Source organism: Taudactylus pleione, unplaced genomic scaffold (genome assembly GCF_031769625.1).
Source record: "Taudactylus pleione unplaced genomic scaffold, aTauple2 ptg001408l, whole genome shotgun sequence".
Taxonomy (NCBI): domain Eukaryota; kingdom Metazoa; phylum Chordata; class Amphibia; order Anura; family Myobatrachidae; genus Taudactylus; species Taudactylus pleione.
This window is the reverse complement of record NW_028285808.1, coordinates 2940586-2962500: the sequence shown is the minus strand read 5'-3', so window position 1 is coordinate 2962500 and position 21915 is coordinate 2940586. Positions and strand designations below refer to the sequence as shown.

Sequence of the window (21915 nt, the reverse complement as noted above, 5' to 3'; positions counted from 1 at the left end):
TGTGTGGGCCCAATCTGTTCTATGATAGTAGCACTCAGAAGCAGCATTATGTGTCTGAGAAGTGAAGTGACAGACTATGGTTTTGAAACCTTTTCTTAATGTTCCTACAGTGTTCAAGGTGCTTCATTTTGAATTTTCTAGTGGTACGACCAATATATTGTTTTTACAGGGACATGTGAGTAGATAGACCATGTAATCAGTTTCACATGTATTTGATTAGTTGTGTTTGGAGTTAACCTGTAGGAATCGGTATGACATACCGTCGGACGTGAGCCTGGCGGATGTATTACCGACGCCGGAGGACCGAAGAGTGAAGATCCCGACAAGGTAGCCAACTATACTATCCCTAACCTTCTCCCCCCCACTAACCCTCCCTTAGGGGTGCATAACCCTAACCTCCCTCTCCCTAGTGCCTAACCCTAACATCCCCCCAGGGCTGCCTAAACCTAACCCCCCCCTCTCCGCTCCGTAAACCTAACACTCCCAGGGGGGTGTCTAACCCTAACCCCCCCTTCCCGTAGCCTAACCCTAACACTCCCGGGGGGTGCCTAACGCCAAGTCCCCCCCATAAACCCCTAAACATAACCCTCCCCCCCCCCCCCAGCGGCTGTCCACTCCCGACGCCTGGCTTACCTTCATTCGGTATGCCGGGCATCGGGATTTCGGCAGGTGGATAATGATAGGAGTCGGAATTTCGACGCCTATCATTAGTCCCATGCCGGGATTTGACAGTCGGGAAGCTGGCAATCAGCATTTCGACCCGTCTGCTTCCTGACCGCACACCATCCTGTAAGTTAAGGTGCAAACGAGAGGGTGGTGATATATTGTCGTCATCTCTTACACCCGCATGTGGCGTCAAATCACATGATGACGCTGTTCAACCCTAGGAGCCCCACTTAACTTTGCCACCATAGGTTACGATTGTCTGTAGGGTCATTGGTATTATCTTTGCCCCTTTTCTTCTCCAACAATTCTATCCATGTATTACACCACACTGGGTTAGAGAAGTGGAAAATGGCACAAAGCAAGAAGGAAAATAGATGGAAACCCTAAACCCAGCTGCACACAGATAGCAAATATAAACCCATCCTTAATAGTTAATATAAGGATTACTGCAAGGTTTAAGTTTTTGCTGACAATTTATAAACTCTACAGTGTTTATTTTCAATCACCGCTCTACAATGATCATCTCATGGCAAAAGTATAAAATAAAAAAAATCAATGCCCTTGCAACCTAATGACCCGGTCACAGCCCTGACCAGCAGCGCTGCTCTGGTGATACAATCCCTTAAACGGATTCCACAATAACCAACGCTTGTTCCATCAGCTCCGGTCTCATACCACATCCTAACAATACAACATAACGGACCTAACGTCTCCGGAAATATTCACATTATTATTATTCTAAATTCCTTCAGGACCGCATGCAAGGAAACAGCAGAACATTCATCACTTTGACAAGATAGCAAAATATTTCCATTATTACCATTCAAATAAAATGAGGGGACATTAATATGCTGCACACAGACCCTGCACTCAAACTGCAGTGCCAGAATATTATACCTTCAGCTTCATTTCCGAGATATCGCTGTAAAATACAACGTTCCACTATTATCTCCCACAATCTATTCAAATGAATCTGAAAGACGATAAATGCGCGTGAATGAGGAGGACGTTGGGGCTTACGATGCACAGTTTCTCATTATCATGCAGCGGAGTTAGCTAAACACAGACAAGAGGGTTGGATAATGGTACATTTCAGGCACGGGCGACTGCGCAACTTTGATCAGACTGCTTATTGTTATGGAAAACCATTCAGGAAGCAGGGCGCAAAATTGTTCTGTATAACCCTGAATCCCAGATGCCCTCGCACTGCTCAGTGTAATATTGTGGCAACACACAGGATCTGCTCCAGTGTCAAATGTCTTAACCTTTGAAACTTTCGTGAACCAGGTGAAAAAAAATCAATATGGCGAACCACGTGGGGTGTCTCATATGCCATGCTATATACTTCATCATAAGTATACTCATTTAGTGCAATAGTAATTCTGACTGTTACAACATCCATTCCTGTCCCCTAAGGTATAAAAAAAAAAAAAAAAACACCAGAATTAAACAAAATAAAAAAATAGAGAACTCTTTATAATCTTTCAAAACCAGAAAACAAAACTATTTTTTAGGAACTAAACATATAAGTCTTCTAATAACAACTCTTTTGAAAAAGTGCTGCATATAATTTATGTCTTCATCCTGGAGTCGAGAAAACATTTCAAAGTCTATATTAAAAAAACCAAAGCACAAAACAGTAAAAAAAAACTAAAAACTAAATATGCATAAAATAAATAAAACAAAATATTGCATGCCGAAACAGATGGGGTATAAAGATGCCTACACACACTTTACGCACGTGTACTTGCTACGCTAGCTTTCGCCGCATTAAGCAAACTGGCATCGTCGCAACTCCAACTATACAAAACGGCAACTTGCGCGCAGTATTTAACTTTTTATAACAAACGTTTTTATTAGTTACCGTATATACTTGAGTATAAGCCGAGTTTTTCAGCACATATTTGTGCTGAAAAAGCCCCCCCACGGCTTATACTCGAGTGACCAGGGCCGGTTCTCCCGTCACGCAGCTGAGTAGGGCGCCACATATTGGAGGGCGCCTCACTCAGCTGCGTACCATGAGGGCCGCGGTGCAGACTGTGTCTCTGTGACACAGCTGCACCGCGTGTGTAGCGCTGACCGGACGGAGTTCGGTCAGCACTACACAGTGCCAAACACACAGCCGCCGGCAACGGCAGCTGTGTGTTTGTTGTAATTAGCAGCCGATGAGAGTCTGTCAGACTCTCATCGGCTGCTGCTGCTCCCATTGCGGGAGCCATCTTCCGGCTCCAGCAGTGGGTAATGGGATAGACGTCATGAAGTCATGACCTCTCCCATAATGCAAAGCAGCCGGAGGAGCCAGTAGCAGCATCGGGACCAGGAGCGGGGTTTCAGGTAAGTGTTTTGTTTTTTTTGTTATTATTACGTCTCTCTCTACTGGGGGGAGGCTACTACTGGGGGCACTACCAGGGGGGGATATTACTACTGGGGGCACTACCAGGGGGGGATATTACTACTGGGGGCACTACCAGGGGGGATATTACTACTGGAGGCACTACCAGGGGGGGATATTACTACTGGGGGCACTACCAGGGGGGGATATTACTACTGGGGGCACTACCAGGGGGGATATTACTACTGGGGGCACTACCAGGGGGGGATATTACTACTGGGGGCACTACCAGGGGGGGATATTACTACTGGGGGCACTACCAGGGGGGGATATTACTACTGGGGGCACTACCAGGGGGGGATATCACTACTGGGGGCACTACCAGGGGGGGATATCACTACTGGGGGCACTACCATGGGGGGATATCACTACTGGGGGCACTACCAGGGGGGGATATTACTACTGGGGGCACTACCAGGGGGGATATTACTACTGGGGGCACTACCAGGGGGGATTACTACTGGGGGCACTACCAGGGGGGGGGGGGATTACTACCAGTAGCTGCTGCATTTCCCACCCTAGGCTAATACTCGAGTCAATAAGTTTTCCCAGTTTTTTGTGGTAAAATTAGGTACCTCGGCTTATATTCGGGTCGACTTATACTCGAGTATATACGGTATATTATATTCTCCAAGTGGTGTACCTTTTTAAACTTCAATTGATTATGTTGATGTCCTTTCTTGCTCCAATCAAACCCAGTTTATGCACCCCTAGGTGGAGGTTAGGGTTAGGTACCCCTAAGGGAGGGTTAGGGGAAGGGGTGGGGGGATTAGGATACTCAACACCGGGCGTCGGGATCTCCTACTGTCGGCCTTCCACATTTGGGATTTGAACCGGCGGCTGTTGGGCCGCCGGTATTTCACTTCCATTCCTGTGGCACCGAGCAAGGTTAAAGAATGCCACAAAGATAAGTGGTAATCAGAGAAATTGACAAATTAATGTTTTATTCTGCAATCAACCTAAGGAATTGAAGTGCTCTGATTCCCTAACAATGACGATAAATACGTGTACAGACAAACATTACACAAATAAATGCTTGCTAAACATCACATTCCAAAACAATGTCCATTAACATGGAGGGGATGTTGTCAAAATACAGATAGTCGGGATGTCGGTGCTTAGAATGCCTGCGCCGGAATCCCGACACCTGTCAGAATTCCGGCGCCATGGAGTTGGGTCCCTCTTTACTGCTTTGCCAGCCTTCACTCTTCTAGGAAGGCTTTCTACTAGATTTTGGCCACACACAGTAATTAGAAAGTGCGCCCACATACTTTTGGCCATGTAATGTAATAAAGGTCAGAAGAGCAGCTCCCAAAGTGTGCCTGAAATTCATAAGCACTGCCTGTTGAAAGGATATGCACCAGAATTACTTAGTTTACTGCCATCTTCTGGACAAATTTATTATTTATTACCAGTTATTTATATAGCGCATACATATTACGCAGCGCTTTACAGAGACTATTTGGCCATTCACATAAGTGACAAATGACAAATTAATTAGTATTTTCACAATACTAAGTAAGGTATATTAGCATTCATTGCAATTATCACATGCCACTGTACCCCCGTCCCCCAAGTCTTTTATACCCGCTGTCAGCAATACCACAACACAGACTAGTTACTGTACAATCCCGGCTCTGCACTCGCCTTCTGTTCTGAGCTGTTGAATGGCCTCAGCGCACGTCCTCATGAAGGTCTGTGCATCCTGATCGATCTGATCCCGCTCTGAATCCGTCATACGGGAATATTTTGAGACATGACTGAAAAGCAGAAAAGGCCACAAACATCAAACATGTGGAGTACATCCTTTACACATTACAAGCTTTTTATTTTTGAAGTGTAGTGATATCAGATTATATCAGTTTAGTGAATATCATTTTAAAATCGGTACCGTAGGTGGCTGGCTTGGCAGGACACAAATAGGTGGGGGGTGTATAGATACAATATCAAATAGAGCTAGTGAAAATGACATCCAGGCTGGTAGCTGCAATGCCTGAGCCGTGATCCAGATAAAGCAGACTGTAGCTCAGAAGAGAGGTTTAAAAAAATGCTCATTGCTCCCTATTAAGACCTCATGGGCTGCTGATATTGTGAAACAGAAGCTCAGATGCTCCCTGTAACATTCACTGAAGCTTTGTTACATTAAGCACATTATGTTTGTTACCCCACAAGAACAGCTCCTGCAATTAGCATAAGGACACAGAGCCAGAAGCAACTCAGGTATACCAAGCATGTACTCATCACTGGAACCTAGAGAGGCTTCTTTAGAGGTTATATGGCTACACCAACCAGTTGTCCCACTACAAGGATAAAAGCCACCTGACGCTCACATTCATTGCTAATCAGATGGAGGGGTTACATGAGCCCATGTGTACCCAAACATATGTAATATGTTGGGTCTTTATTAAATACCATTTCATCTGTTAACTCTCAACAGACCTCTGGAGCGTTGTCTGCATATGGCTCTCTGCGGCCAGTGGGTCGTGTTACAGACATTCCATTAGTATGTCTCCATTGTGGCCATTAGCGTACAGCCTTTCAGCTGTAATGAGGTTAATGAAATGTTTCAGAGAGCGGAGGTGGGGGATGGATCTGTAAATAACATCTATCTCTTTTATAATAGCAGCATGAGATTATCAAATACACTATATAGGATATACATGTGTATTGTGTTCATTCAATTCTGTTCCATGTTTCTCTATGCGAATGAGTAGTCATTTGTGTATTGTGTATATCTTATGACAACTGAGACAATACTGTCTTCATTTTATTATTGTTTCATGGCTGCTATACGGAATTTTTGGGATAATATTTTCAATATATATATATATATATTATTAATATCAATATAACCGGTTTATTTCTATTTTTGCTCAGTGGAGTACAGACTGCAACCACGAAACAGTACAAAAACCTTAAATCTACACAAGTTCCAAGTCTCAATCCATTAGGTCACCAAATGGTTCCTCCTTTATCTACTCACCTACAGAGGTGTCCTTACACATCTGTGCTCTTGGCGCACCATGGGCCTGATTCAGACCTGCTCGCTAGCAAGCGGCCACTCATTGCAGACGATGTTCGCTAATGTGACAAATGCATGTAGTTCGCAGTGCGCGTGCGCAGACTAGTATGAGTGATCGGAATGTGCTCGCTCGCCCTGCATAGACATCCCAGCGGAGTGAGTGACAGAAGAGGCCGTTTGTGGGTGGTAACAGGGGCAGACCAGTAGTAACGGGGGAGTGGAGTTGCGGACTGTTGCCAGAGTGTTTTCACGCCGTTTCTGAGGCGTGCATAAATAATAGGCAGCGTCATAGTACACGTCACCTGGTTGAATAATATACTGAAGTGATCGCAGTGCTTGCTGTAGGGTACAGTCAACCACAAGTGCTGCGGTCAGATTCGATGGTTCCCGATGTACCGATGGTTGTATATACTTCCTGGAGATGACGTACGCATGTGGGCGGCTAAAGACAGGCTGGTGGGCGTCTATAAACACAAAGTGATCGCTCGCCAAGACACAGTGGGCGTGCTCATGCCTTGCCGTGCGAGCGGCTGCCTTGACGTCACTTAGCTGAATATCCATACACTGGGAGCGAGCGGCCGCATCTAGCGAGCGGGTCTGAATCAGGCCCCATGTCCCATGAGACTGCTAGTACCAGGCGACATTTTTTTTTAAATCTTTTAATCCCTGAATCTGTATAGGAAGTGCTACAATGTGGCGGCAGCAGCTTTTTTTCATTCCAAGTCCTTATATACATACTCAGGTGCACACAGATATACAAGTGTCACATATCACATTAATCAGCACAGGCTTCTGGTGCGTCCTAGTCACATCTCATTGCGACTTAGACGCACTTTTGGCAAAAAAATGATGCCTTGCGCTATAGTAGCACGGGACCTGGCGGCTTGCTCACGCCAGGCAAGTTGCGCGGCGTATTGAGGCTACATGTATGAGGTCACATCTGTACTTCTCTGATATGGAAAGCTCTGAGCCCACATGTGTTAGTTTTGGAATATTCAGCTTCTCCATTGATGGTCACACACACGAGCACGCAATAGCAAACTGCATTTATTTATTTAACTATGCTACAGTAAAAGCCAAATAGATTTCCATTATTCACAATCATATCTGGTGTCTGCCAGAACCTCATGTACGAGACTGTTAGGGCAGTATTTGGCTTAAATCCACACATGGCCAAATGAAGGTTTTGCCCTTTCAAATCATTTCAGGTTTTGTACAGGTGAAAATCACCATTCAGCTTGGCAATAAAGAGCGCTAGAGAACTAGATGTCAATGTTAGTGAAATATTAATGGTGAACTAGATTACTGCACTAGATGGCAAAGTCTTAAGAACATGCCTGAAATCTGTCCTTGTTTTCCATATGCTGGTCATTTATGTGAACTAGCTTCAGGCTATCACTATAAAAAATATCCACATAAAGAGGAACGACGCCTTTCCAATGGGAAGATAGATCTGAATATCTTACATTTATATAACCAAATCACATCAGCCAGGTACAGAGCTGAGAGATGAAATGCAGCTCAGTTGATTCACAGATACAGAACATTGATCCAAAATATCATTTACTTGCAGATAGCAGGAGCCTTATTTTCATGTTACACTCCTGAAGCCGCTGTATCAGTCAGCTGTAAAATTGAATGTGATAGAAGAGTAGTTTATGGCAGAACAAGTGGAGGAAACAGAAACATGAAGAATGAGACTACACAGACGGAGATTAGTTCTGCCGGAAACTCTAAGTGTCCCTGGTAGCAATGGCAGCATAGAGACACACTCAGACGCTGCACAGACTGGGAGAATACAGAAAGCATATTGTACATACATTACATACAAACCTAAAAATACAAATCTGCATTTATTCTGCTTAGGATCCAGATTCCATGGATGCCATCATAGAAAGCTGTGGATAGGATTATTTAGTCCAATGCGCCTTCACTCATCTTTGCTGCAGTCGCGCTAAACTGCCCCTCTCGGCGCACCTGGTACCGTGATACTCCGCTAGCGCTGGGTCTTTTTTCTTGCAGAAAATGCATCTAAGTCACATTGTGATGCGACTAGGATGCACCAGGGACTGTGCTGGTTAATTGGCGACACTTGTATATGTGTGTGCGACTTAGTCTCTGAATCACCATGCAAAGTGTTACGATGCAGCTTTTATCTACGCCAAGTTCCGTTTACAGCCTCTGTTGCTATACAAGTGTCGCAGATCAAATTATTCAGCACAGTCTCCTTGTGCCTCCTAGTCGCATCGTATTGAAATTTAGGCAAAAAAAGATGCCCGACCCTACACGGGACCTGGCGGCTCACTCTCGCCAGGCATATCGTGCGGAGTGGCGTATTGAGGCTGTACAATTTTCTAAGTGAAAGGTGCAGTTCTCAGTGTGGTTAAATTACTAAAAACAAAGTGTTAACCATATTTGTGTCGACCATTTGAATCTGTCGACCTTTTTATACCACAGCCCTCCTAACGGATGGATAAGTAAAATGCGCATATCACAGTTTCTTCTGGAACAAAGTCGCAGGATGTCCAGAAAAGGGTCTGGAATGCTTTTCAGATAGTACAACTTCTCCCTGGTCAGCCTGTAGACCTTTATAACCAATGTGTTTCAGCTATGTTGACTTAGTCTTTTTCAAGGTGACCAGGGAGCAGTTGTGCCATCTGAATAGGATTTCCCACTTTGCCTTTAACATATAAATCAATGTATTTAATATACACTCTCTCTCGTGTAATCAGTGCGTCACTTTTAGGATAAACACTTCTGAACGGCTAACATCATATTTGTAACAAAGATTCTAGCACAATACGTATAAAGTATTTTTCATGACAGTGTCCCTTTTAGGGCCGTATTCAATTAGCGACGGAAAGCAGTTTTCGGCGAAAAAGTTTAGCCGATGACATCATTTCACCAGTGGAAACTTATCCCCGTATTCAATTGTTGCAACTTTTTTCGCCGGTGCGAAAACGCGATGCCTTGTACCCAGTGGAAAAGTTTCGCCTATGAATAGCGGTTGAAAAAAATTGCAGAATTGCGGTTTTGGGGTACAAAGGTGGGGAAACCACCCTGTACTCTTAGGACAGGTTCCAAAAGGTAAACCGTCAAAAAAATCTTAAAAAAATTAATAGAACACCCCAAAAAATGACTTTGAAAAAGGGGGCAGAAAGTACAAAGTTGGGGTACAAACTTAAAAACTATCAAAATAGACTTTGGGGGGGGGGTGTCTGCTAGTATGGGGGAAGGTTTTTTGATTGCAGGTACTTGCTGAAGGTGCGTTTTTCAAGCTGTTTAAGACCTCACTTTTGCGATTTTTAATCATGCTTGCACCTATTTTCATGTACCCCAAATTTACTGGGACTAGTTATTTCCACCAAAAAAACTGCCAAATGCTATTCACCACTTGTGCAAAGACGCCATTTGGCAGTTAATGAGAGCATTTAAGTACCCCATATAGCTTCAGCAGACCTATTCGGGGGTATCCACCATGATCCCCAATGTTAGTGCACTGGTGGGGGGTGTCAGACTGATTTCCCCAAATCTGACAGCATCTTTTGTCTGTTTGCGTTTCGCCGGGACGTGTTTTTGAGTCCTTTGGAATTGAATACGGGGATAAGCGGGTACGCGCACGATAAGTTTCCGCGGCCAAAACACACGATGTAGGCGGAAACTAGATTCCGCCCAAGGCTGCAAAATTAATACGGCTAATTGAATATGGCCCAGTCGGAAAGAAAATGTTGCGATCAATTGTTAATTAGCATCCCTCAGTAATCATGTACGGAGGTGGTTCAATAAGTAAGGTAACAAGACCTCTAGTATATTAGCAATGTAAATTGAATTATCCCCTGATTCAAAGACTTTTCGCCAGTTTGAACGGGGATAAGTTTTCACCAACCTTTAGCTGGCAAAAAAAAAGTGCAGAATTGTGGTTTAGGGGCTTAATACAAAAATAGCCTGCACCCCTGGGAATAGCCCCTAAAAACCAACTGTGTCAAAAAAAAGTTTAAAATAAGTAAGGTAACAAGACCTCTCACATGTTTAATATTCTCTATGTCATTCTAATTTCCCACCAGGCCAGAGCAGGGTCCATAGGGTATCCACAGGATACCTTGGGGATGTCCCAAAGCAGTATCCTTTAAGGGTGGGGACGCTCCTGTGCAGAAAGGAGAATCCGCCGCCCGAAGGAAGCATCCTGAGAGGCGAAGGTGTCAAACCTGTAATACCTCACGAAGGTATGGACAGAGGACCACGTAGCAGCCTTGCAGATCTGAACTGCCGAGGCACCACGTCGAGCTGCCCACGAAGGACCCACAGACCTAGTGGAATGAGCCTTCAGAGAAGGAGGGACCGGTAGGCCTTCACGAAGATAAGCTTCAGAAATAGCCATACGGATCCAGGCTGCCAAGTTTGCTTTGAAGCAGGCCAACCCTTTTTACGGAAGCCATAGAGGACAAACAAAGCGTCCGACTTCCTAAACGAAGAAGTGCGGTCAACATAAGTCCTTAAGGCCCGCACAACATCCAAAGAGGCCTCACCCACAGAAAGACCCGGTGAGTTAAAGGCCGGAACAACTATTTCCTCGTTAACATGAAACTGGGAAACAACTTTGGGAAGAAACTCGGGCCGAGTGCGGAGCACTGCCCTGTTCCCATGAAAAACCAAGAAAGGGGGTCTACAAGAAAGAGCCCCTAACTCAGAAACACGTCTGGCCGAAGCAATGGCCAGAAGGAAAACAGTCTTAGCTGTTAGCCATTTAATATCCACTGAGCCCAGTGGTTCAAACGGCGGTCCTTGGAGAGCCCTCAGGACCACAGCCAAATCCCAAGGCGCCACAGGTGGAACAAAGGGCGGCTGAATACGGAGAACACCTTGCATAAAGGTGCGCACATCCGGGATTGTAGCAATCCTACGGTGAAACCAGACAGATAGGGCCGAAACCTGTACCTTCAAAGAAGCAAGGCGAAGCCCATGATCTAGTCCTGCTTGCAGGAAGGCGAGAATCCGAGACAGACGAAACTCCCGCGGTGCATAACCTCTCGGTCGACACCACTGGAAGAACGTATGCCACACGCGATGGTATATCCTCGCGGAAGACGGTTTCCGAGCTCGTAACATGGTACGCACCACAGAGCTGGAAAACCCCCGGGACCTCAGCATGGCCGTCTCAACAGCCACGCCGTCAAAGACAGCCGAGTCAGGTCCGGGTGAAGGCAAGGACCCTGAGACAGAAGGTCCGGTCGTAGCGGCAACCGCAGAGGACTGTCCACGGACAGACCCTGAAGGTCTGAGAACCAGTGACGTCTGGGCCACGCGGGAGCTATCAACAGGAGCGTCCCTCCTTCCTGTTTGAATTTCCGGATTACCCGTGGAAGAAGGGAGACCGGAGGGAACAGGTATGCGAACCGGAACGTCCACCAGACGGACAGAGCATCCACCAGAGACGCCCCTTCGTCTCTTGTGCGAGACCCGTACACCGGCAACTTGTTGTTGTGCCGGGACGCCATGAGGTCGATTTCTGGAAGACCCCACCTGTCCACCAGTAGTTGAAAAACGTCCGGGTGCAGGGACCATTCCCCTGGATGAACGTCCTGGCGACTTAGAAAGTCCGCCTCCCAATTTAGCACTCCCGGGATGAAGACCGCTGATATGGCTGGAAGATTGCGCTCTGCCCAAACCAGGATCCGAGAGACCTCTACGAGAGCCGCCCGACTGCGAGTTCCTCCTTGCCTGTTTATGTAGGGCACGGTGGTAGCGTTGTCCGACTGGACCTGCACCGGGTGACCCTGGAGAAACCGCTGTGCCTGCTGGAGAGCATTGAAGACCGCACGGAGTTCCAAGATATTTATTGGAAGCTCCGCTTCTGTCGGCGTCCACCTGCCCTGGAACAAGTGTGGACCCGAAACTGCTCCCCAGCCCCGAAGACTGGCGTCCGTTGTCAACAGGACCCAATTTGGAACCCAGAACGGACGTCCCTTGTTGAGGTGGGTCGTCTTTAACCACCACGCAAGGGACAGGCGAACCTCCGGGGTGAGCACAATCGTCTGGGACTTCAGAGACTGAGGCAGCCCGTTCCACTTGGACAGGATCAGGTGCTGCAGAGGTCTGGAGTGAAACTGGGCGTATTCCACCATGTCGAACACCGACACCATGGAGCCCAGTAACCTCATCGCCGAGTGTAAGGACACCCGGCGGCTGTGCAGACAACTGCGCACCCTTGACTGTAAAGCAGAGATCTTGTCCTCCGTCACGAAGATCCTTTGCTGTCCCGAGTCCAATAAGGCTCCAAGATGCAGAATCCTCCGAGACGGGATTAGAGTGGACTTCTGCCAGTTGATTAGCCAGCCGTGCCGTTGCAGCAGTGCAATGGTCAGGTCCAAGTGGTGTAACAGGAGCTCTGGAGATCCTGCCACCAATAACAGGTCGTCCAAGTACGGCAACATGCGGACTCCCTGCAGCCGCAGAGAAGCCGCCATGACCGCCATCACCTTGGTGAAAACACGTGGTGCTGTCGCCAGGCCAAAAGGTAACGCCCGAAACTGGAAGTGGTCGCTGCGGATTGCAAACCGAAGGAACTGTTGATGGTGCAAAAGAATAGGGACATGCAGGTAAGCATGAGGTTGAGAATCGGACGATATGACCCATTGGGTTTCTGTACCAAAAATAGATTTGAATAGAAACCCTGGCCCCTCTGGGAGAATGGAACAGGCACTATAACTCCAGCCTGGAGCATAGTGTGCAATACCTTCCGCAGCTCCGTAGCCTTGTTCCGGTCTGATGGTAGACCCGTGGTGAAGAATCGAGCCGGGGGTCTGTGCCGGAAGGAGAGGGCGTATCCGTGGGAAACCACCCCCAGAACCCAAGTGTCTGTCGTAGTGGTCGACCAACACTGGGCGAACTGTAGCAGGCGGCCTCCCACCCTGGGATCCCCCAAAGGGAGGCCCGGACCGTCAGGCCGCAGGCTTGTCATCTGGCTTGGGGGCCGGACGTCTGGTACTCCAGGCCTGCTTCCAGGGCTTGGCCGATTTCTTAGGACCAGCCTGTCGAGGAAACGACTGTGGTTTGGGCCTGCCCTGGGCCCTAGATGACCGAAAGGACGATGGTCCAGAACCAGAAGGAGCAGTGGCCGACGGGAGACAAGCAGATTTGGCTGCCGCCAGCGTGGCCACAATCTTATCCAGATCCGGACCGAAGAGCACTTCTCCGGTAAACGGCAAGGCTTCCAGACCCTTCTTGGAATCTGTGTCCGCCTTCCAGGATCGCAGCCACAAGGTGCGACGAGCAGCTACCGCTGCTGAAGAAATTCTAGACACCAGTGTACTAATGTCTAGAGCCGCCTCGTTGATGTAAGTGGCCGAATCACGGAGATTGCCAATCAACTCCACCTGTTCGGCCGGACAGTCGTAATCAAAAGAAGCCTCTAATGAATCCGCCCAGCGCTCCATCGCTCTGGCAACCCAGCAAATAGCCATAGCCAGCCCTGCTGCCCCCCCGCAAGGGAATAAGCGGACTTCAGGCAGATTTCCACCCTGCGGTCCGTAGCATCCTTAAGGGAGGATATGGATGGCATCGGCAATGTGACACTACGGACAAGACGGGTCACGTGAGAATCCACCTGTGGAGGGGATTCCCACTTAGCAAAATAATTATCCGCGAACGGATAAGCCACCGCCAGGCGTCTCTGCGGCTGGTATCTTTTGCCAGGCTGTTTCCACGCCTCTTCTAAATGGTCCACCAACTGACCCGAAAGAGGAAAGACTGTGGCATCGCCCTTCACATCTTTGAAAAAGGCATATTTAGACTTAGCCGCTGGGGGAACTTCGTCCTCAATCACCAAGGCTGTGCGGACCGCCCGAATAAGTCCAGGAATATATACTTTGGACTTAGCATCAGCGTCCTTAGTATGGAGAGGTTCCTGATCGTAAGGATCCAGAATCTCCCCATCATCAGACGTCCCTTCGTCATCCTCATAAGGAGCGGACAGAGACGCCACCGGCCGTTTATGAGGCCGCATCACAGACTCCCCTTGCAATACATCCGACAAGTGCTGTACAGAACTCGTCAGGGAGTTAACACGCGCTGGCTCCTGAGAAACCGGGAGCGGGGAAATAGGGAGACTGTGGGGTACCACCAATTGTCGTGGGAAACCCTGCATGGGTGACGACACCACAGACTGCTGGGACAAACCCATCGGAGTAAACGCGGGCTGCGGAGCTAACTGGCCCACTAAAGCTGTTAGCGCCTGAGCGAAACAAGCCCAGGGCGGCTCCTGTACCGGTGCTGTAACCGTAAGAGGCCGCGCCATGGACAAACACTGCTGGCAAAGGCCCTCCGCGCTACCCTCCCCCTCCGCTAACGGTACTTTACACGTGGTACACTGAAAATCACTTTCAGACATGATGGCACCAAGTATGTGACCCCTCTCACCAATTATATATTAAATAGGCGAGAGACCACCCTGCAGCACCGCACCGCAAGGGCTTAGCAGAAAGAACAGGGACAGTAATAAAGCTGACAGTTTAGAGAAGAAAAGTTACAGGCAGCGCTAGCACAGTCACATACAATGCAGAGAAATAACAATTCCTGCACTAACAGCGCTGATCACTCAACTACACAGACACAGGGCCTGGTAGGACACAGCAGTGCATACACAGACCTGAGCCACAGCAGAGGAGAGGTATGTGGGGGGACCAAGACCACGATGCTTCCTTCCAGGCTTCCAGCAGCGTTCACCATGCGTTGCAGAGAAGATGGCCGCCGAGGAGCAGAGAGAAGCTGGCCTGGGGGAGGAGCGCTGACACAGGACCAGTCAGCACAGTGCAGAGAGGGCTGTGTGCAGCGGGGGAGGCGCCGGCTGTGAGACAGGGAAGGCGCGCTCCCCTGGCATGCATTTAACCCCTGGGACGCCGCAGCGCTACCGCTCTGCTGCGGTCCGCTGTCCCAGGGGGTAGTGGAAGCGCAGGTTGGTCGCCTGGCTCCACGCTGCAGCCAGTCCCCAGGGAGCCCCCTGCCTGGGGACTTAGGACCATGTGATCAGCGGGGACCCACCGCGGGACCCCGCTGCTTACCTCTGTCCCCCTTGAATCCGGCCATGGTCCGGAGCATCTGGGGTCACCGCTAGCTGTGACCCCAGACGCCCACCAGCATCCCCGGATCAGTACCGGCGTTCTGGTACCGGCGGGGTGTAGGGAAGACAGCATGGACATCAGACCGGCGTTCTGGCACTCGGCAGAAAAAAAAGGTTCCCCACTCTTGCTATAAAGTAACATTTCGCATGCAGATACAAAATAATAATAACCTAAAGTACCAAGTACACTATGGGCCAGATAGGGTTTTCCTGGGCGGTGACACTGGGGGGCGGGGGGGGGGATGCTCAAAGTGGGCATCCTTACACATTTCGGCAAGGTCGCAACTGCAGCACAAAATGTAGACACGGACGCCGCTGCATACGCCTTAGAGACCTATATAACAAGCGGAGCTCCAAAATTCAGGAAAAAAAATAGTAGATTTCAGGAAAAAGTGTCACAGCGCAGGAATTGCACCAGAGGTCTCATGCCATATGGCGCTAATAGGATAGATGTAGGAGGACACATCTGTATGTTATAGCCCTGTGCAGAGATCAATTCATCTCCTTCAAACAATAGTTCCCCTATGGATTTCTCCCCTAGTTCTAGGTTTAGTTAATAGGTGTATCATATGGGCTATCAGTTTAGGTGCCCATATTTTATCCATAAAAGTTGCGTCAAAGTCTGAGTTATGTGAGATTATACAGCATAGCTGTGATTGGAAGGAGAAGAGATCATATTGCTGAGAAAATCTATAAGAAAGGTATTTTTTTTTGCTCAGTGTTTCATATTATAGGAATACCAAAAATATTACAATAGAAAATGACAGTTTTCATATAGAAATGACAGACTATATAATTTATTGAACCACAGCACCCTCTAATGGACAGTGTTATAAAGTGCAGGAGACAGGAAAATCAGTGTTTACTGTAGTTAAAAATGTGTGAACAGGTTTTTACCGGTCTAGAGAGCTAGAATACCACAGTTTCTCCAAGTACACCTTAAAATGTGGGAATGATGGGTACATTATAGAAGATCTGTTCCCAGAATGTGCTTATTTGCAGCAACATAGACATGAAACTCTACAGCGTACAATACATTTTTGCACCTTAATAAAGAATTAAAAGCAGAAACGTCTCATCTATAATGCAGAGGCAGACCTTCAATTACAGCAGTATAACAACCAGAGTCTGAGGCACATTCTTTGTTACTTGTAAATATATGGTTCCCAAATAGGAAAAAAGTAACAAATAAACTGCACAATGTACGCCATGCAATGTATACTATCATCATACTTTCCTATAGGCCTACGTATGCGTAACTAAGTACAGGCTCTCTCATGTACTGTTGGATATGTAATTTATTTGATTTCTAGCTTGGTGGGAACTCATGAATGCTTCACTTTCATCATTGTTTATTGTAAATAAGGGTATTACTGTATTATACATTTGGGTCAAGCTGCTACTTGTAATTATATTGTGGTTAAAATGAACAAATCTAAAAAATAAAATATATATATATATATATATATATATATATATATATACACAGTACAAGAAAATATAAATGTACACTCCCCCAAGACAGAAGCACCTGTGTGTATCTCGCTATGGGTAAGTCACATTGGCAGACCCAGGGCCTCCTAGAGGTGAGATATGGTTTATAGCCAGCCAGCTGCTGAGAGAAAAAAAACTAACCATGTGTGGATTATATATACACTATTTTTTATATATATATATATATATATATATATATATATATATATATACACATATATACACACACACACATACATACATACATATACACACACACATAAACACACATATACACATTGTAAACAATAACTGTAGACATGTGTGGAGTTATTAAATAGCATTCTCGCTAGGCTGTTTAAGTGAGGCACCGCGCCCTGCCAGATTTCAAAAGGGCAGAATGCACCCTGCCCCTATTCGCGGCACCCTGCTAAAGCAGTCTGCGAGTGCCGTCTCCACCCGTGGGTGGAGAAACTGCGATATAGTGATCTGCTTTAAAGTGAAAACAAAGGGATTTAGATTTGGCTCAAGTAATTTATATTTTGTAGCAATGTATCATGTCTGCATGTAGGTAGATTTGGACTCTGTTCATTGAAGGTAACATTGTGATTCTGTGATATAAGGGAATCGGTATGAAATACAGCCGGCCGCATGGCCGTCGGTTCGATTCCCGGCAGCGCCTATCCAACAAAAGCAGAGTTCCCAGCAGCGCTGGAAATCCCGATCGTTGCTAAGGTAAGTATAAACTAACCTAACCCAAACCCCTAACCGTCTTTAGGGGTGCCTAACCCTAACCTCCCCCCCAAGTGCCTAACCCTAACGCCCCCCCTTCCCCGCTGCCTAAACCTAAGTCCCCCCCCGAGAGTGCCTAGCCCTAACCCTCCCTACCCCTAGCCTAACCCTCCCTCCCCTAGCCTAACCCTCCCTCCCCCTAGCCTAACCCTCCCTCCCCCTAGCCTAACCCTCCCTCCCCCTAGCCTAACCCTCCGGCAGGAATGCCGGGCACCGGTCTCCTGGCGTCGGGGAAATGTCAGGCGTATCCCTCGCCGGGATATGACAGTCGGGAAGCCGGCTGTCTGTATTAAGGCAGCCGGTTTCCCGATTGTATATCGATATAAGACATTAATTTCCATAACGTTACAATATTTTATTTGCCATATACCAGTGGTTCCCAAACTTTTTTGAATCACGGCACCCTTGAGTATCAGCATTGTTTTGAAGGCACCCCTAGGCCAAAAGTTTGTTAATGAGAAATTCAGAGAAAAAAATTAGATAAATTGTGCTTACCGGTCATCCTTAGGCTCAGTTATGTGGTGGGGACAGGTTTGCACTTCTGTATGTCCTCATATTTACATTACATTGACCATAAATTATTTGATTTGGTGCTAGACCACCAAGCTGAGGCACCCCTGCAAGTGTCCTGAGGCACCCCAGGGTGGCACGGCACACACTTTGGGAACCACTGCCATATACACATTACAAGGACAAACATATGTGGCTAGCAATTCTAATTCTTTTGTTTGGCCATTTCAGCAACATCCATTGGGAACAGGTGCAAGTGGCGCTGCCATAGGATGCCTGAAACAGGTCAGTTCTTCACATTTCTGACATTGCTGTAGCTGCCATGTCATCTGTAAATGCAGTTATTACCAAGTAGAAACTTGTAGGCCATGCAAGCTCACACAATGGGAGCACAGAGTGCGGCAGAATATACAAATAGTGTCATTGGCCACAAAACTCAAAAGAGTTTTAAATTGCCTTTGGAAACCGCATCAGCAAAAGAGTTGTTTGTGGGGAGCTTCATGCATTGGCTATCTCTCGCCGAGCATCCATACACAAGCCTCAGATCAAATGTTGCCAGGAGCGGAGTAAAGCACACCACCATAGGGCTCTGCAGCAGTGGAAACAAGTTCTCTGGAGTGACGAATCACAATTCACCATCTGGCAGTCTGACAGATGACTCTGGGTAGATACCAGGAGAACATGCCCTGCCCTAAAGGGGAGCTGCCAACAGTAAAGTTTGGTAGAGGAGGAATAATGGAAAAGATGTTTCCATGGTTTGGACTGAGCCCATTAGCTCTAGTTAAGATGTATCTTCATTGTACAGCATATAATGACATTCTAGAAAATTTCTTCAAACTTTGTTGTAACAGTTAGGGGAAGAACTTTTCCTGTTACAGCATAAAGGTGAGGTCCATCAAAAGGAATGGCATTCGAGTTTAGAGTGGAAGAACTTGAGTGACCTTCGCAGAGTCTGGCCGCAGCCCCATTGCGCATATCTTTGTGATACCTACTGAGCCAATATTAGAGAACAACCTCTCTACTCCCCTATATTTTCAAATGTAGGGGAAGTCTGTGGCACAAAATAGCTGCCCAATCAGATTATCCTCTTCTGTCCCAAACCGAAAGAATTGAAATGCAATATGTAAAGACTGTGGATATATGATCCATGGCGCTATCACAATATAAACACAGGTAAAGAGATGTTTTTCAAATATGGAAGAGAAATATTCCTTCACAATAAATATGCACACATCACCATCTAAATTATATGTATTATTGATCCTTTATTCTCTCCTCATCTTGATATATAAACATAGAAAAGACACAAAAAATATGAGATATGGTAAGAACTTACCTTTGTTATCTCTATTTCTACGAAGTCCATAGGGTTCCACAGGATACCTTGGGGTATAGGTGATGACGTCAGGCATCGGGCACCATAGAGTTAAGTTTTCAGCTTCCCAGGATGCACTAGGGTCCCCCTCTTATACTCCGCCCCCGAGCCAAGGCATCTCAGTTACGTACCAAGCCATAGGCTGGAGGAGAAGGAAGAGAGAGAAAAAAGATCTGGACACACACAAGAATCACATTCTCACCAGAGGGAGACGGAAAAACCGGTGACCAGAGCAAAGCCCATCTGCAGCACAGGTGCGACAGGGCGGGAGTCCTGTGGAACCCTATGGACTTCGTAGAAATAGAGGTAACAAAGGTAAGTTCTTACCATATCTCATATTTTCTACTTCAGGGTCCATAGGGTATCCACAGGATACCTTGGGGATGTCCCAAAGCAGTATCCTTTAAGGGTGGGGATGCTCCTGTGCTGAAAGGAGAATCCGCCGCCCGAAGGAAGCATCCTGAGAGGCAAAGGTGTCAAATGCGTAATACCTCACAACAGGTATGGACTGAAGACCACGTGGCCGCCTTGCAGATCTGGAATGCAGAAGCACCACGTCGAGCTGCCCACAAAGGACTCACAAACCTAGTGGAATGAGCCCTCACAGAAGGTGGAACCGGCAGGCCTTCATGAAGATAAGCTTCTGAAATCGCCATACGGATCCAAGCTGCCAAAGTTTGCTTTGAAGCAGGCCAACCCTTTTGACGGAAGCCATAAAGGACAAACAAGGCGTCCAACTTCCTAAATGAAGAAGTGCGGTCAACATAAGTCCTTAAGACCCGCACAACATCCAAAGTGGCCTCACCCACTGAAAGGCCAGGTGAGTTAAAAGCTGGCACAACGATTTCTTCGTTAATATGAAACCGGGAAACAACTTTGGGAAGAAATTCAGGACGAGTGTGCAGCACTGGCCTGCTCCCATGAAAAATCAAGAAAGGGGGTCTACAAGAGAGCCCCTAAATCAGAAACACGTCTGGCCGAAGCAATAGCCAGAAGGAAAACAGTCTTAGCTGTTAGCCATTTAAGATCCACTGAGCCCGGTGGTTCAAACGACGGTCCCTGGAGAGCCCTCAGGACCACAGCCAAGTCCCAAGGCGCCACAGGTGGAACAAAAGGCGGCTGAATTCGCAGAACACCTAGCATAAAGGTGCGCACGTCAGGGATTGTAGCAATCCTACGATGGAACCAGACAGACAGGGCAGAAACCTGCGCCTTCAAAGAAGCAAGGCGAAGCCCATGGTCCAGTTCCGCTTGTAGGAAGGCTAGCACTCTAGACAGACGAAATTCCCGAGGTGCATAACCTCTCGGTCGACACCACTGGAAGAACGTATGCCACACACGATGGTATATTCTCGCGGAAGACGGTTTCCGAGCTCTTAGCATGGTTCGCACTACAGAGCTGGAAAACCCCCTGGACCTTAACATGGCCGTCTCAACAGCCACGCCGTCAAAGACAGCCGAGTCAGGTCCAGGTGAAGACAGGGACCCTGTGACAGAAGGTCCGGTCGTAGCGGCAACCGCAATCCACGGACAGACCCTGAAGGTCTGAGAACCAGTGACGTCTGGGCCATGCGGGAGCTATCAACAGAAGTGTCCCTCCATCCTGTTTGAATTTCCGGATTACCCGCGGAAGAAGGGAAAACGGAGGAAACAGATAAGCGAACCGGAACGTCCACCGGACGGACAGAGCATTTACCAGAGATGCCTTTTCGTCTCTTGTGCGAGACCCGTACACCGGCATCTTGTTGTTGTGCCGGGACTCCATGAGGTCGATCTCTGGAAGACCCCACCTGTCCACCAGCAGTTGAAAAACGTCGGGTGCAGGGACCATTCCCCCGGATGAACGTCCTGGCGACTGAGAAAGTCCGCCTCCCAGTTTAGCACTCCCGGGATGAATACTGCTGATATGGCCGGGAGATTGCGCTCCGCCCATACCAGGATTCGGGACACCTCTACGAGAGCCACCCGACTTCGGGTTCCTCCCTGCCGATTTATGTAGGCCACGGTGGTAGCGTTGTCCGACTGGACCTGCACTGGGTGACCTTGGAGAACCCGATGTGTCTCCCGGAGAGCATTGAACACCGTGCGGAGCTCCAAAATGTTTATTGGAAGCTCTGTTTCTGCCTGAGTCCACCTGCCCTGGAACAAGTGTGGATCTGAGACTGCTCCCCAGCCCCGAAGACTGGCGCCCGTTGTCAACAGGACCCAATTCGCCACCCAGAACGGACGACCCTTTTTGAGATGGGTCGTCTGCAACCACCAGGCTAGGGACAGGCGAACCTCCGGAGTGAGCACCATCGTCTGGGATTTTAGAGTCTGAGGCAGTCCATTCCATTTGGACAGGATCAGGTGCTGCAGAGGTCTGGAGTGAAGCTGGGCATATTCCACCATGTCGAATACCGACACCATGGAGCCCAGTAACCTCATCGCCGAGTGCAGAGAAACCCGGCGGCTCTGCAGACAACTACGCACCCTCAACTGCAAGGCAGAGATCTTTTCCCCCGTCACAAAGATCCTTTGCTGTCCGGAGTCCAATAAGGCTCCGAGGTGCAGAATCCGCTGAGACGGGA

The 21915-nt window shown here is 47.7% G+C and overlaps 2 protein-coding genes across 3 annotated transcripts in view; one reads left to right on the top strand and one right to left on the bottom strand.

Annotated features, from left to right (window-relative positions):
- STX18 (syntaxin 18) overlaps positions 1–21915 on the bottom strand; it is a 186372-nt gene that overhangs the window by 46184 nt on the left and 118273 nt on the right. Inside the window, exon 3 of the mRNA XM_088463567.1 lies at positions 4706–4818. Coding sequence (XP_088319693.1) covers positions 4706–4818 — 113 coding nt within the window. The remainder of the gene's footprint in view (positions 1–4705; positions 4819–21915) is intronic.
- Positions 1–21915, top strand: part of LOC148442727 (phosphofurin acidic cluster sorting protein 2-like) — a 63945-nt gene that overhangs the window by 9923 nt on the left and 32107 nt on the right. Inside the window, exons 1-2 of one of the 2 annotated variants that reach the window (XM_088463570.1) lie at positions 213–327; positions 18202–18255. The gene's annotated coding sequence lies outside the window, so the exon portion shown is untranslated. Of the gene's footprint in view, positions 1–212; positions 328–18201; positions 18256–21915 lie in introns of those variants that run through there. The other variant, XM_088463568.1, reaches the window with a different exon arrangement.